Source organism: Azolla caroliniana, unplaced genomic scaffold, assembly GCF_043228905.1.
Source record: "Azolla caroliniana isolate FFs.n. ecotype wild unplaced genomic scaffold, voAzoCaro1.0.p SCAF_20, whole genome shotgun sequence".
NCBI classification, from domain to species: domain Eukaryota; kingdom Viridiplantae; phylum Streptophyta; class Polypodiopsida; order Salviniales; family Salviniaceae; genus Azolla; species Azolla caroliniana.
In genome coordinates this window covers 1,780,001-1,796,288 of record NW_028230455.1, presented here as the reverse complement: position 1 = coordinate 1,796,288, position 16,288 = coordinate 1,780,001, and the positions used below count along the sequence as shown (strand labels likewise).

At 42.5% G+C, this 16,288-nt stretch overlaps 1 protein-coding gene across 3 annotated transcripts in view; it reads right to left on the bottom strand.

Annotated features, from left to right (window-relative positions):
* LOC147850766 (6-phosphofructo-2-kinase/fructose-2,6-bisphosphatase-like) overlaps nucleotides 1-16,288 on the bottom strand; it is a 32,515-nt gene that overhangs the window by 12,827 nt on the left and 3,400 nt on the right. For 2 of the 3 annotated variants that reach the window (XM_087335500.1, XM_087335502.1), the window contains exons 5-12: nucleotides 15,382-15,570; nucleotides 15,181-15,276; nucleotides 13,788-13,886; nucleotides 13,682-13,711; nucleotides 13,489-13,542; nucleotides 13,253-13,306; nucleotides 13,095-13,172; nucleotides 12,931-13,022 (exon numbers count right to left, since the gene is read on the bottom strand). In XM_087335500.1, the coding sequence (XP_087191626.1) occupies nucleotides 12,931-13,022; nucleotides 13,095-13,172; nucleotides 13,253-13,306; nucleotides 13,489-13,542; nucleotides 13,682-13,711; nucleotides 13,788-13,886; nucleotides 15,181-15,276; nucleotides 15,382-15,570 (692 nt within the window). The remainder of the gene's footprint in view (nucleotides 1-12,930; nucleotides 13,023-13,094; nucleotides 13,173-13,252; nucleotides 13,307-13,488; nucleotides 13,543-13,681; nucleotides 13,712-13,787; nucleotides 13,887-15,180; nucleotides 15,277-15,381; nucleotides 15,571-16,288) is intronic. The other variant, XM_087335501.1, reaches the window with a different exon arrangement.

The following is a 16,288-nucleotide window of genomic DNA, read 5'->3' as shown; positions in this document are numbered from 1 at the left end:
TGGTTGGTTCCGGCTCCGGCTCGTTCTTTTGGCCACTCCCCTTGCATCCATCCTCAGCTTTTTCAGCCAAATTCCACATCCGATTCGGCTTTTCGGACTTCATCTCTCTTCATCTTGCTTTGGATTTTGCTACTTCTCCCCCTCAAGTTTGGTATGTCGAGGTATTGCAAGCCAAGCTCACTCAAAAAATATTGCAACTTGTCTATGCCGAGAGGTTTGGTGAAGATATCGGCAACCTGCCGATCTGTCGGAACATACACGAGTTCCACTTCACCGGAGAGGACACGCTCACGAACAAAATGATAGTGCACCTCAATATAGCATTGCCATGTCCTTTGTGCCGCTTACATATCTCAAGATCCTTTGTGCACACTGAAGGTGTTCGATTGTCAGCTGCGACATAAACCGACTAATCAAGCCCACCGGATAGCTGAGGTCCGGACAAGTGATGGTTAGGTAGATAAGGCTTCTGACAATCTGATAGAACCGTGTCGGGTCGCACGCCGTTCCCGAACCTTGACGAATCTTCACACTTCGGTCTAGAGGAGTCGAGACGGATTTGCAATTCGTCATTCAGAACTTGAAGGTCCCCCAGATCCTTGATATCAAATGATGCAGCTAGCTGGGACTTTACACGGCCGATCTCCTCTGAGTCAGCACCGGCGATGACTAGATCATCAACATAAAGCAGAATGCTTATCAGCCCATTCCGACCCGGTCGGATGAACAATGAAGAGTCCAATTTCGACGTAGCAAACCCCATCCGACACAATCGTTGGGTGATCTTCGCATTCCAAGCACGAGGGGCTTGCTTTAATCCGTTGCGGGACTTCTTCAGTCGGCAAACGGCCGACATGTTAATCCAGACTGAAATACGAGAGGCTGCACCATATACACTTGTTCCTTAAGCTCTCCTTGCAAGAACGCGTTCTTCACGTCCATCTGGTGTAGGTGCCATCCCTTCGCCGCCGCTACCACCAGCAACACCCAAACGGTTGTCATTTTGGCAACCGGCGCGAATGCCTCGTCGTAGTCGATGTCGTGTTGTTGTGCATAGCCTTTGGCCACTAGTCGGGCCTTGTATTGGTTGGAGTCGTCGATGTTGTACTTTACCTTGTACACCCACTTGCATCCTATCGGCATCATGCCCTTGGGGGTGTCAACTAGGACCCACGTCTCATTTTCCATCAATGCGCGCATCTCTTCCTCCATAATGACACGCCAATTAGCGTTTTTCGCCGCCTCTACGTAGCTCTCCGCCTCACGCACTTCCGCCACCTTTGCCATATACAATAGTGATGTGCCATGAAGTCGTTGTACCCATACCGAACTACGAGGTTCTTTTGGTGGGTTGATCGGCGCAACTTCTGCTTTGCCGATTTCATGGCCTCTTGGCCGACTCTGACCTCAACTCATGAGGTCCACCTTCGTTCCTGGTTGCATCGGATTCCCCTTGATCCGACGCACCGGCCTCTATGTCATATTCCTCCTTGCGCGTAAGCCGTTTCCTCGACTTCTGGCGCAGGGACTGCACAGCCGAGTTGTCGTTGCTCGCTTGTTCCTTATCCAACTGGCCATTCCGGCTCAGCCCCTCATTTGGCCCACTTAGCCGAAATGAGATCGGACTATCCGGAAGTCTAAATCTCCAACAATCGGCTCGGAGTCTTCAGGAGTCGGACACGGAAGGGAGTACCAAGACGTCGATTCGTCAAAGATGACATCATGACTCACTCGCACTTGCTTTGTCCTGGGGTTGTAGCACTTGTACCCCTTCTGCTCATGCGAATAGCTGACCAAGCTACATTTCTCGGCCTTGGCATCCAGCTTCCTTCGTCTCTCGTGCAGTATATGCACATATGCGATGCTACCGAACACCCTGAGATGTGCCAAATTCAGCTTTCACCCGAAATAGAGTTTGTGCAACGACACATTTGCTCCGCGAGTAGAGATCTGATTCTGTATATAAACGACTATCCGGATAGAGCCTGGGGATGCTCTTCTCCTCCAACATCGCCCTGGCCGCTTCGACCATCATCCTGTTCCATCTATCGACTACGCCGTTTTGCTCTAGCGTGTATTTGCAGGAGAACTCCCTCCGGATTCCGTTTGTCTGTAAATAGCTCGTGAACTGGCCAGAAAAGTATTCTTTTCAGCCATCCAATCTTAGACACTTGATCTTCCGTTCAATTTCCCGTTCAACAAGGTTCTTTAAGTCCCAGAAACATGAGAAGACTTAGCTCTTCTTTTCAATTAGGTTGACCCAAGTGCGTCAACTAAAATCGTCGATGAAGGAGATAAAGTATTGACTCCCGCCCATGCTCACGCAACTTGCCGGTCCCCATTCATCTGTGTGGATTAAGTCAAGCTGATTCCAGCTCAGATTCTTTTCATTGGGGAATGGGAGCCCTTCCCAAGTTGGCAAGCTTCACATATTTGGCCTTTCCGGCCACTAAACTTCGGTAGTCTGAATACCATCTATTTCGATTGCAATTCTTGAAGCTTCAGAAAGTTGATGTGGCCGATCCGCTTGTCGACATCGGATTCGACCGTCTGTCCTTTTGCAAACATTACAATGCCAACATCATTGGTCTTGAGGATAAACATCCTCTTGTCTCTGCGCCCACGTACAATCAACAGGCCCTCGTCCTCAAAGAAGCAATCATGGTGATTGAACCGTACCTCCATGCCTTGCTCGATGATTTGTCCGACAAATACCAAGTTTTTCGCAATTGTCGGGACATGCAGTACATTCCGCATCACCCCCTTCTGTCTGACATGGTTGAGCGGTACATCACCCACATGCGATTGGGATGCGCAGTGTTATCGCCAATTTCACCAACTCTTGGCTTATCCGGCTTCTCAAGGGAGGAGAACCATTATGTATGATTCGTCATGTGGTTTGACGCCCCAAAATCCACATACCACACCTCTTCTGGCTTAGAGGTGCGGACTCCATCTGATTTGCCTTCTGCTTCATCACAAGAGCAAAGCCCGTTTCAGCTCGCCCTGCGCCTTTGGCGAAGTGTGATCGGTGACGCCTATTTGCATCACCTCGGCTCGATCCAGCTCTGTTCGAATCAGCGTGCTTCTTCCAACACTCACTCTCTCTGTGGCACTTCTGGCCACAATACCAGCAGTCTATTGCAGCTTTTCCTTGCCAACTTCCGATGCCACCTTGACTTCCCTGCTCGTGGAGAGTCCGGAACTGTTGTTGGCATTTTGATTATGCCTCTGGTTCTACTCTTGTCGGCCGCCTCCACTGCGTGCCGACCCGCCTCGTCCACCACGACCACAGGCCCGATCCGCCTCCCTCCGTGTACAGCATCTTGCTATCAGCTTTTCATTGCCAACTTCCAACGCCACCTTGACTCCCCTGCTCATGGAGGGTCCAGAACTGTTGTCGGCATTTTGATTATGCCTTTGGTTCTACTCTTGTCGGCCACCTCCACTGCGTGCCAACCCGCCTCGTCCACCACAACCACGGGGCCGATCCGCCTCCCTCCATGTACAGCATCTTGCTAGCAGCGTGCATGCCCATCAACGCATCCGTGTGGTTTTCTTCAACGAGCAACATTGATTGTAGCTCGAAGAATGACGGTGTGTTCTCTTTCATATAAACCGCCGTTCGAAATGCTTCGAACTTTCACGCCAACCCTCCGAGGCAAACCTGCACCATCTCGTCTTCTTCAACCGTCACGTTGATAGACCCGAGCGATTCTCAAATCTCCTTGATCTTGGAGCTGTAGTCAGCCACCGACATGTCTCTCTGTCGAACATTGCTCAGCTCCTGTCTAAGTTGTAGCTTTCTGGTTGTCGTGCTTGCTGCAAAAATCTTCTTCAGATTTCCCCAAGCATCCTTTAGCGTTTTGGCGTCTTGGATATAGTTCAATAACTAGTCGCTCACACAATAAAGAACTTTGTTTGCCGCCTATTCCCAGACCAGGAAATCTCTATGTGTCGAATCCGGTGTTGCATCGTTGGCTTCTTCGACATAGCTCCAATACTCCTATCCGAGCAAGTACTAGTGCATCTTGTATGACCAAGATGTGTAGTCACTTCTGTCAAGCTTCTCCGCAGGAAGCAAGCTACCCATGCCTCTATCCATGTTCCTGTCTTTTCTTTTCCAATAGTCAAAAGCTTGTCTCTATCTTGTTCGCTTTGTCGGCAGCAAAGGATTCTTCTAACCCTCACACTCTGATACCATGTAAAAGAATGTGCGGAAGCTCATGCGACACACAGAATGCACAGTCGATTATCCGGAAGGACAACAATTAGGTATACGCAAAGATGAGATGAGATGTGACAGTGACAGAGATAGAGCAGACAACAAAACTTGATTCAAAATAATCAACACTCTGTACATATAATGTGCTCAATGAACACTCTTTATACAAGTCCTCAAAAAGGACTGACAGAAATACTGACAAGTACTTGAATGCCATTAACTGAGCCTGATACTAACAACCTATAATATTCCTATTTACTAAAACAAGAATATAGGCCCCTAACGGCCTATCGGATTCCATCTTACTCAGCCTAGCCGATGAGTCTTCATCCAGTCCGGCTCTCGACTTCTTCAGCCAATCCGGGCCTAGCCGATCAGTCTCCATCCAATCCGGCACTCTACTTCTTCAGCCGATCCGGCCCAAGTTGAGCTTGCTCGCTCAACAACAAGATATATCCTTTAGCTAAGCGGTAACTCTGTCAGCTAAGACATCTCTGAGCAAGGAAACCACCTTACATGTTACCTGACAATGGCCTATATTTGAAGATAGACAGGGTGGCTGGGCCATGGTCTAGATGGATGAGGTCTACATGCACAATTAATTGTTATTTCTCAATCTATTGTAGTCCTTATTAAACTATGTGGTCGAGACCCTACTTGTGGAGACCTTGATTGATTTGAAGCATTGGAGAGGCGAGCGATCATTCTTTCTGATGAGAGACACAGTTCTTTCTAATGAGAGATTGTGTCTCTCTTATCTCTTGATTTCTGGCAACAACAGTTCCAAGCATCCTTGATCTTTGTATTCCATTACCTTGAATTGGTGAAGGCCTTGTTTGAAGAGACATTGGTATATCCCCCTTCGGAAAAAATAGTAACATGGCAAACATAGTGTTCCTCTGATCTCCAAGTATGTTACTCCTATGTATGGGTAAGATCATGTAAACCATATCAATGATTATTGACAAATATTTTCTCTACAACATGACATTAGAGCCTCTAGATGGTTTTGATGGCTTTGTGGAAAGTCAGAAATCAGCAAAATATCACTAGCCTATAGTCATATCAGTATGGCTACGTTCTTAAGCTACCCAAACTCTCTTATGTAATTAGGTACCTCATTTATGTATAGAAAAAAGGGAAAATATGAAAATATGCATCCTTAGGAATGTAAATTTTAATATACCCCAAAAAGTACTATTAAATACTCGAGTTAAAAAGCCAAGTTTTTTCGAAACCATACACATGTTGGACACATTTGCCATGTTTTACTAAATCAAAATTGCAAGTTCGAAATATTTGAAGGGGAGGAAGAATGAAAGTTATATTAGCGTATTTAAGGAGACCAAATAGGCCTATAAGATAAAACAAGAGATTACACCTTCAAAATGTTGTCTCGTCATTGGGAACAAACCAAAATAAAAGCAACGTAAAGAGTAAATAATTAAACTGGTGTCTCATCTTTGAGAACAGACCAAAATAAATGTAGCTACATAAAAAATAAAGAAAAATAAAAGTGACTAAAGAATCCCATTATCTATTCAGATAAGATGCTCATGTCACATAGATGTAAATTCTATCTTTGAAAGATCTCCAACATGGGTTCCAAAACAAGGGAATCACTTGCCATGGCAAGAGATCATGGCCTTTATCTATCAATGACAAGGGTGGCAAGATCATGGTCCAGAGGGACAGGGTTGTTAGATATAATCAATGATCAGCCCCAAGTTGTAAATCTATCCCCATATGTGCTCTTAGAGTGCACATTTTGTGATAGCGCCCCAAATGAGGAGCGGCTAGTGTGCAACTCGACCATATGGGTCGATAAGGTGTTAATCTAGGAAACCGTAGATGCGTAGGACACAATATATTTAGGAAAGAGAGAAATAGATAAAAGGATTGGCTAATCAAGTCAGCTAGAATATTTTGTGGGCAAGTTACGATGTACTTAGTCTTGAAGTATGCGTCATTGACTTCAAGATAAGTATTATCTAGCACTAGCCTGTACCTAGGGAGTTGGGTCATATTAAATGACAAGTCAGTTGACAGAAAAGGAATATCTCCACTACTGTCAACTGACTTGCACATTTATACTAAGACCAAACATAGATTATAAGTCACTTTTCTCACACAGTGGTCAGATTGATCATTAGTCCCCACTAATTTTGTAGTGAGCTGGTCCATATCCTATCTAAGCTCTAAGGTGTGAGCGCATGGGAAAACTGCCATTTTGAACTACTCTCATATGTAATAGAAATTCTGTTTTCATATATCCATCTCTGCAGTTGTAACTCTATATACCTATCTACTCGATTCTCAATATTTCTAATATGGTATCAGAGCCAAGAGGTTGATCTAGATTAGGTATATACGGGTAGTTGCTGTCTAGCAACAGAGAGAAATAGAGAGAGAGAGAGAGAGAGACAGAGTATCAATGGCCTTGTCCACGAATGTTGCAGCTGCTCCATTGCGCATTCGCCCACCTCCATTGTCTGATGGAAAGCTAGATGGAACCAACTACACTCTATGGAAGTTCAAAATGTCTGCCATTTTGGATTCCTACGAGTTGTTGGAAACAATCATGGGACCCGCAGGGGGAGACCCTGAGCCCATGGCAACCTTTGACCCTGCACACCCTACCACATCAATTCCTCCAAATGCTGATCTACTTCGAGCCTGGAAGAGAAGGAATGCTGATGCGCTATGTACCATAGTCACTGGTGTATGTGACTCCGTACTAACACTAGTGCAACATACAACTAGGGCACATGAAGCTTGGAGCATATTGGCCAGCCAGTATGAGACCAGAAACTATACAAGGATACAAAACCTCGAAAATCAGCTTGCTGCAGAGAAGCTCGCTGATGGAGAGAAAGTAGAATCCTTTGTAAAAAGGATTAAGGATCTTCAAGATCAGCTGGCGGCTGTTGGAGTAGTCGTCTCTCAAGAGGATATGGCTCGTCGGTGCATTCGAGTACTTCCTTTCAAGTATGATGGCATTGTGACAGCATTGAACACTCAGGTTCGACCCACTCCTTTGAAATTTGATGAACTAAGTGCAATGCTGCTTGAAGAGGAGCTTCGGCTGAAGACAAGAGAAGAAAGGGAAGATTCAGCATTTGTCTCTAGGACTAAGGGTGAAGGGGCATCCAATTCAAACAATGCGAATAGGATACCGAAGAAGAAGAAGTTCAATGGATCGTGTTTCTACTGTGACAAGAAGGGTCACACAATCAAGGATTGTCGAAAGAAGATGGCGGATGAGAAGAATGGTTCTAATAAGACTTCTTGGAGAGAGCCCGAGTCCGCTAACAATGTCGTAGATGAACTTGAGTTATGGGTCGCAACTGAAGAAGTGTGTTCTTCAGTTGACACTCAAGTTGTTGATGAGTCTTGGATTCTCGATAGTGGAGCATCCCGACATATGACCAGTAATCGTGACTGGTACAGTTCTTGGACACCTCTACAAGAGCCCATCAATGTTGTGGTCGGGAACAATGCTCGATGTCCGGCCAAAGGAACCGGAACCGTCTCCCTCAAAGCAACGACCGGTGGGACAAAGCATCTCTCTCAAGTGTTGTACGTGCCAGATCTGAAGAAGAATCTACTGTCCATTTCTGCACTGACTGACAAGGGTCTTGATGTTCAATTCAAGAAGTCGGGTGCAGAAATAACAGATTCTGCTGGCAAGGTTGTAGGAATAGGGGTGAGGCGCAACAATCTCTATGAGCTGAGCGCGTTTACCATTTCTACTGACCACAGCACAAGTACCAACACAAAGCAATGGCATGAGAGATTTGGGCATCTCAACGTTGCTGTGTTGAAGGAGATGAAGAAGTCGAATATGGTAGTTGGGTTGCCAACCCTATCTGACTTAAGTCATGTTTGTGATGCTTGTATGATGGGCAAGCATCAAAGATCAGCCATTCCAAAAGAGAGTCAAAATCGGGCAAAGACTCCTCTACAGCTAATACACATTGACCTCTCTGGAAAAATGGTGACTCCTGCAATGGGTGGATCTCTCTACTATATGCTAATAGTCGACGACTTCAGCAGAAAGATGTGGGTTTACTTCCTTCGGGAGAAGGCTGAAGCTTTTAAAATCTTCAAAAGATGGCATAAGTTTGTCGAGCGAGAGTCTGGAAAGTTAGTGAAGGAGCTACGCTCTGATCGAGGTGGAGAATTCTTATCAATAGAATTCTGTGAGTATTGCAAAGAGCATGGAATTAAGCGCCAACTTACAACTGCCTACACCCCACAACAAAATGGCGTTGTCGAACGTCGAAATCGAACAGTTGTCGAGATGGCTAGGTGTATGTTGAAGGCACAAGCGCTGCCCGACCCATTCTGGGCTGAAGCAGTGAACACAGCAGTTTACATCCTCAATCGGAGCTACACGAAGGCACTTCAAGGGAAAACACCCCAAGAAGCTTATTCAGGCAAGAAACCTTCAGTGCTGCACTTCAGAACCTTTGGGTGTATGTGCTACGCACATATTCCAGATGTGAGCAGAAAGAAGTTGGATGCTAAAAGCAAAAAGTGTATCTTTCTCGGATATAGTGAAGAGTCAAAGGCCTATCGACTCTACGATCCAGAGGCAAGAAAGATATTGACAAGCCGCGATGTGGTGTTCAATGAGGAACAACCACAGCTAGCTGAGAACAACGATTCTCAAGTTATCTCATCAACTGAAGAAGTATTTTACCCAATCCCGACCCATTATCCAAAAAAGGAAGCTGAACCATCTGATGGTAATGGTTCACTAGTTCAGCCTATGCCAGTCCCACATGTAAAGAAAATACCTAAGTGGGCTCAACAACTCTTCAATGATCATACTCCTAAAGTTGAGTTTCCTGAAACTTCAACTGATGGATTACGAAGATCAAGAAGAATACAGGAGCAAGGAAGAACCTCTGACCACATTGTCAACATGGCTCTGATGGTGGACATCATAGGCTCAGTGAGTGAGCCGACCTCGGTGGAGGAAGCTATGGCCGACCCGAAGTGGAAAGAGGCGATGATATCAGAATATGATAGCATCATGAAAAATGACACATGGGAGTTGGTAGAGAGGCCAACAAAGAAGAAGGTGATAGGCACGAAGTGGGTATGGAAAGTAAAGTATAAAGCTGATGGCTCTTTGGAGAAATTCAAGGCCAGGCTAGTAGCGCAAGGATACTCCCAAATTGAAGGGTTCGATGTACAAGAAACATTTGCCCCGACAGCTCGCATGACAACAATTCGAATGGTCATAGCGTTGGCTGCTTCAAGAGGATGGCCGATTTATCAAATGGATGTCAAATCAGCATTTCTGAATGGGCATCTCAAGGAGGAGGTATATGTGACACAACCACCGGGGTTTGAGATACCGAATTCAGAAAACAAAGTTTGCAAGCTGAAGAAGGCACTATATGGTCTAAAGCAAGCACCAAGAGCTTGGAACAAGAGGATAGACAGCTTCTTACGATCAATCGACTTTAAGCAATGTGCTTCGGACGCAAGTATGTATGTCAAAATGAAGGACGGGAAACAAGTCATCATTATCATTTACGTGGATGATCTAGTACTTACTGGTGACCATGAAGAGTGCATTGGCCAAACACAAGAGTGTTTGAAAACTGAGTTTGAAATGACAGACTTGGGGATTCTACACTACTTCCTTGGAATTGAGGTTTGGCAAACCTCGGTCGGCATCTTCATGTCACAAAGAAAGTATGCAACAGAGATCTTGAAGACCTTCGGGATGATGGACAGCAAGTCGAAGTCGACTCCAATGGAGTCAAACTGCAAGCTATCCCAAGAAGACTCATCACCAATGGTTGACATAAGGAAGTATAGACAACTAGTAGGAAGTCTAATTTTCCTATGCAACACTAGGCCGGATATTTGTTTTGCAGTCAATGTGGTGAGTCGATTCAGCAACAAGCCGAAGGAGACTCATTGGAAAGCTGCTCTACGTGTATTAAAGTACATTGTGGGTACTTTAAATTATGGAATCTTCTACAAGCCAACAATTGACCAACTTAGTGGATATTGCGACTCCGATTGGGCTGGAGATAGTGATTCCAGAAAATCAGTTTCTGGATATTGTTTTTCAATAGGATCTGGAGCTGTTTCATGGAGTAGTAAAAAACAACCAACAGTGGCACTATCTTCAACGGAGGCAGAATACAAAGCAGCATGCATAGCGGCATGCGAGGTAGTTTGGCTAAGAAGAATCCTTATGGATGTGGCAGTCCCAATAAGGACGGCAACGGTATTGAGGTGTGACAATCAGAGTTGCATGGCCATTGCCAAGAACCCCGTATTTCATGCACGTACTAAACACATAGAGATTCAGTATCACTATGTGCGGGAGCTAATAAATGATGAGATTGTGGAGCTTGAGTACTGTCCAACATCAGAAAATGCTGCAGATATCTTCACAAAGGCGCTTGGAGCAGAACAGTTGCAACAACACCTTCGACGACTAGGTGTTGGCCCAATTCCAAGTGAACTCAATGGGTTGATCATTGAGGGGGCGTGTTAGATATAATCAATGATCAGCCCCAAGTTGTAAATCTATCCCCATATGTGCTCTTAGAGTGCACATTTTGTGATAGCGCCCCAAATGAGGAGCGGCTAGTGTGCAACTCGACCATATGGGTCGATAAGGTGTTAATCTAGGAAACCGTAGATGCGTAGGACACAATATATTTAGGAAAGAGAGAAATAGATAAAAGGATTGGCTAATCAAGTCAGCTAGAATATTTTGTGGGCAAGTTACGATGTACTTAGTCTTGAAGTATGCGTCATTGACTTCAAGATAAGTATTATCTAGCACTAGCCTGTACCTAGGGAGTTGGGTCATATTAAATGACAAGTCAGTTGACAGAAAAGGAATATCTCCACTACTGTCAACTGACTTGCACATTTATACTAAGACCAAACATAGATTATAAGTCACTTTTCTCACACAGTGGTCAGATTGATCATTAGTCCCCACTAATTTTGTAGTGAGCTGGTCCATATCCTATCTAAGCTCTAAGGTGTGAGCGCATGGGAAAACTGCCATTTTGAACTACTCTCATATGTAATAGAAATTCTGTTTTCATATATCCATCTCTGCAGTTGTAACTCTATATACCTATCTACTCGATTCTCAATATTTCTAATAGGGTCTATGTGCATGACAAATTAATATTGCCCAATCTATTGTAACCCCTTTTGTAGTGTCTTTGTCAGGATCCCACTTGTGTAGCCCTTGATTTACTTGTAGTATAAGGAGTAATTGTTCTTTATTTATGAGCTTGCGTGGTTGTATTGTTCAACAACTCTCTTGAGATCTAGCAAGAACAACCCAAGCACCATTGCTCGTCATAGTCCCTTCATTACCTTGCATAGCAGACAAAAGCCTTGGCTAACGACGCAATGGTATATTCCTCTTATTTCATAAAAGATAGTACAATGGCAAACTAAGTGTTTTTCAAATTACACTTACCTGCAAAAAATGAAAGAAAGCACTCCATAGAAGGAATGCAATTAGAGGAGGCACCATTGTCAATTATCCAAGTCTGCATGATAGAATCTTGTACAGCTAACAATGCATTTACTATTAGCTGTATTGGTAATTCTAATATCTGCAGCACAATATGTCCGTAGTGTCAAGAATCTACTCAATCTCCAACATTGGCTGACGTATTTGCCATGGTAAAGGAAGGAATGCAGAACAGACATGAAAAACAAGAAGACTAAACAATGGAGATCCTAAAAGGATGCAATGCTCGCGCTGATACCAGTTGTAAGGAAGTAGAAGATGGAATGACAGTTTTCTGAAATATCTAAAGGCAGAGAGATATAGAAACTTAAAATAATTATGGGGTTTAACACTTAGGAGGGATTAAAGAAGTAGAAACAGTTCTGCAAAACAAAAGTCTACTACATAGTACGTAAAATTCGTGTTCGTCTAGTATAACATTCGTTTTCCTACGTTGGAAAACGAATGCGAATGCTATCCAAACATTCTTGTGTTTTTTTTTTTGTTTTTTCCCTATTTTTTTAATGTTCTTTTTGTTTTTTTTTTCCATTTTTAGGCTTATCTACCTCATAATAAATAGTTAATCCAAAAGAATGGTATTTATCATTCTTTGAGGGTATTTTTCTTTCGCGAACGATTCAATCATTCGAGAATGCGAATGCACGTGTGGTACGTATGGTTCATACTATGGTCTACTACTTAAAAAACATACAAGGTAGGAATGCACACATATATGTGTGCTATCCAAGATACATAGAATATGCTCCTAGAAGAAGAGCTTGACGGTGATGGGACAGGTAAGTCATGGCCTCATACCTATTTAATGCTGAGTGGAAAGCTTGTCCAAGGATCCCAGTCAAAGTACAAAATATTCTTTTAGAAGTTGTACAGTTCTGAAAATGAGATTGTACAACTTTAACAAGAAATTTAGAAAATATTAAATAATATAAAAATGTTTTTCTAGTTTAGTTAGAGAAACCTAACGGGCCTTAAATCCCAACAGTGTCTTTATAATTTACGAATATGAAGTCCAGAAATATTACGTAGGGGATGAGAATATGAAAGAGACAACAAAATGCTGAATTTTGGCTAGAGGATAAATATAAGAAACAAAACTTTTCTCTGAGGCTTCAACATAAAGGGCAAACCAATGAGAAACTTAAAAATCAGGAAAGGCAGAAATATTTACTGGTCTGCATAATCTGGACTCTGCTGGATCTTTAAGGCCACATTTTTATCAATTACAGCTTGATCATTGCAAATAGTTTCCAGAAAGATAACCTGGCATAAGAAGGTTTCCTTCATAAATGGACTTCTATATCAAGTAAAACACAAGTCCACAGAACTACTCACCTTGCATTTTCCTTCTGCCATTTTCATCAGCATATTGCGGCGTTCTCGTGTTGTATTAGTTGCATCAAATATACCAATCTAGAAAACATTAGGACTTTCAGTCCAGCTAATTTTTCTTTTGAAAGAATGTAGAAATATTGCCAAGGTTCACATGTCACCTGTCCACCTGCTGCCATCCAAGCCAGCATATCCTCCATTGCTAAAATAGCTACCTGTTAAGATTCTTTTTAAGAGAATGGACCTTTATTGATAGCCCTTCCAACAAATTCAATTGCTTCCTCTTTATCAAGGTAATTATTACTGCATGCTTGAATTCAAGGGAATACAATGAAAGGGCATGCATATCATATATGATCACTGCACAAAAAGCATAGCTGAGATGATAGACTCTCACCTCATTTCTTGCATCTACACCCTCTCGATTGTCAGCGCTGAAAAAATCTGCAGTCTATGATTTGAAAATAAAAGAGTCAAATGATTTGATGCATGTCCAGCAGATAATGGAAGTAACACTATTTCTATGGTGACCATCCAAACTTTCACTACATCAAAGTAAAAAAAGACTTTAAAAGAGAAATACATTTCACCTGATTGGACCCATGCTTGATCCGTCGATACTAATGACATCAGAGAAAAGTAAGCTGAGTTTCTGGAATGAGCTTCTTCTAGTGCTTTTCAAACAACAAAACATACCTTCCCAACATTGAAATGTTTGGTATCATGCCCAAGCCAACGTAGATATCTTGTCAACTTTGCTGCAGTGAAAGTCTTCCCTCGAGCAGGCAAACCTACCTTGCAAAGTGCACATGTAAAAAAGAAAGCATCAATGCTTGTTTATGGTGGATCCAAACATCTCACATTTGTAATATGCATTGATGCTACTTTGAAATGCAGAGTTCATTCTATGGGTCATAATTTTCAAGCCAAAACAACTTGCCCTTGTGTGAAGTATATGTATGACCATAGCTTTCCCACTTGGCAACGATATGACAAATGCATCAGAATATTGAAGCACAGAAAAAGTATGATGAATAACGACCTCTACCAACAAGAATAAACAAACTAGACACATGGTGAACAAGCCTGCATGAAATTGCAGGTTGGACCAATGCCAGTTTGCACATATGCATTGATGCTACTTTGAAATGCAGAGTTCATTCTATGGGTCATAATTTTCAAGCCAAAACAACTTGCCCTTGTGTGAAGTATATGTATGACCATAGTTTTCCCACTTGGCAACGATATGACAAATGCATCAGAATATTGAAGCACAGAAAAAGCATGATGAATAGCAACCTCTACCAACAAGAATAAACAAACTACACACATGGTGAACGAGCCTGCATGAAATTGCAGGTTGGACCAATGCCAGTTTGCACATAAAACCCTAGAAGCACATAAATCGGTTTATATGTACCTTAATGAGAGAATAATATAATCGAACACTTAATATCTACATACAAAATATTCAATCATGTGACAACATGTGCATTACATCTAACCAATCCAGGCATAGATTTTTAATGCCTTGTAATTTAAGGACATCCCTATAGATGGTTTGAAGTCACTCAAGGATACTCACAAGTTCACATGCACTACAGTTTGAAACAAGAGGATGAAAAAGTTTGGCTACAAGGAATAGCTTGTATTATACATGCTTAGCAACAGGAGTCTTATGGAGACAGACAAAGACTTTCTACTACTTATCTCACATATGCCCATATCAGGGGCAATTTTCTTAGCTGCTCTGAAGTTGAGATAGCCACCAACAAGCTTTAGCAAAAGGTTGTTCCATGTGACATATCACGCACAAGTACTTGAGCATAGAAATTAGGAAATAATAATTGGACAGAACAAATAAAAACCCTTTCTTTAGAGCTAAGAGGAGAGACAGCTCCCACGGTATTGTTTCTGGGTTTCATAAGTTATATTTGGCTAGCCTACCAAGGATAATAATACTTCTATTGAAGTACAATCAACATCATTGAGAGACATGGACAAGATGCATGCAGTACTGTTATAATATCATCCAAGATGCATATAGAACATCTTAAAAAGAGAAGCAAACATATAAAAAGATGTATACAAGTATCACGGCTAGTTGTCTGTGCTCTTTGGGTCCAAGCATTCTGTCTGCTACTGCAGCTGCAGCTACTGCTCCAGCAGCTTTCGGCATGTCCTGCTAATGAAGATATATAATCTTTAAAAAATCTCTGACTAAAATGAGTTTTATATTTAAGATCAATTTGAATACAAAAACAGGCATAAGCAGAGAAACATCAAGCACCTGGGGTGCTGCATCTAGATTCCTCTCCCTCTCAAACAAATGCTTCCAATTTTCCATATGGAAGATCCGTGGAGAATTGCCAACACCCCTGTCAACATATTGCCCATGAAGATTTTCAGAGCGCAAATTCTGGTCTATTGTGACATACTTTGGTTCTGCTGAAATCATAGATGTGGTTGACGATTCATCCTGTTCACCAAAAAGTACAGAGATTAGGACAGATGCAATCCTGTACCTGTAATGCATTATAACAATTCTTAATATTCTGAATTAATTTGACAGCTAAAGTTTATCCTCCAGTGATTTGTAGACTTATCTATTTACAGAAAATTCCTTGAGATTGCATAGACCATGTTGACACAGATTCGTATATTCAATATGATGCATTCCTTGAGTTAACTAACTCCATCACAATTGTCATGTAGTATATCCCTCTGCCTTTCAAGTTCATGCTGATAATCCAGACTGTCTTATGCTCAGCCCTAAGCTCTTCTATTCAAGATCATTACAAATTCCAACATGACAGAGCTGCACTCAGATACATTCCCCATTTCCACAAGTTCAATCACCACATAGTGATGTGTTTTGACGCTTTCATTGTCCTGATAGAGAAAGTTTGTTTTAACTCTAGCTTACAGAGGACGACAGACAGTCGCTAAGAGTGAAAGAATTCCATTGAATTATTGGGCATGATATCCGAATGAACTCCAAGTATTCATATGGTCTTAGCATTTAAAATGAACAGCATGTGAATCTCACCAGGAATTTCACTGGATCTCTTGAATTTGTTGCAGAACCTAGGACAAGCACATATGCTTCTAATGTACGTGGTCATTTAGGCAAGTGGTAAATACACCTCCATACAGGAAGTTCTGTTACACTAACAATGCTGCAACTAGACTTTCTA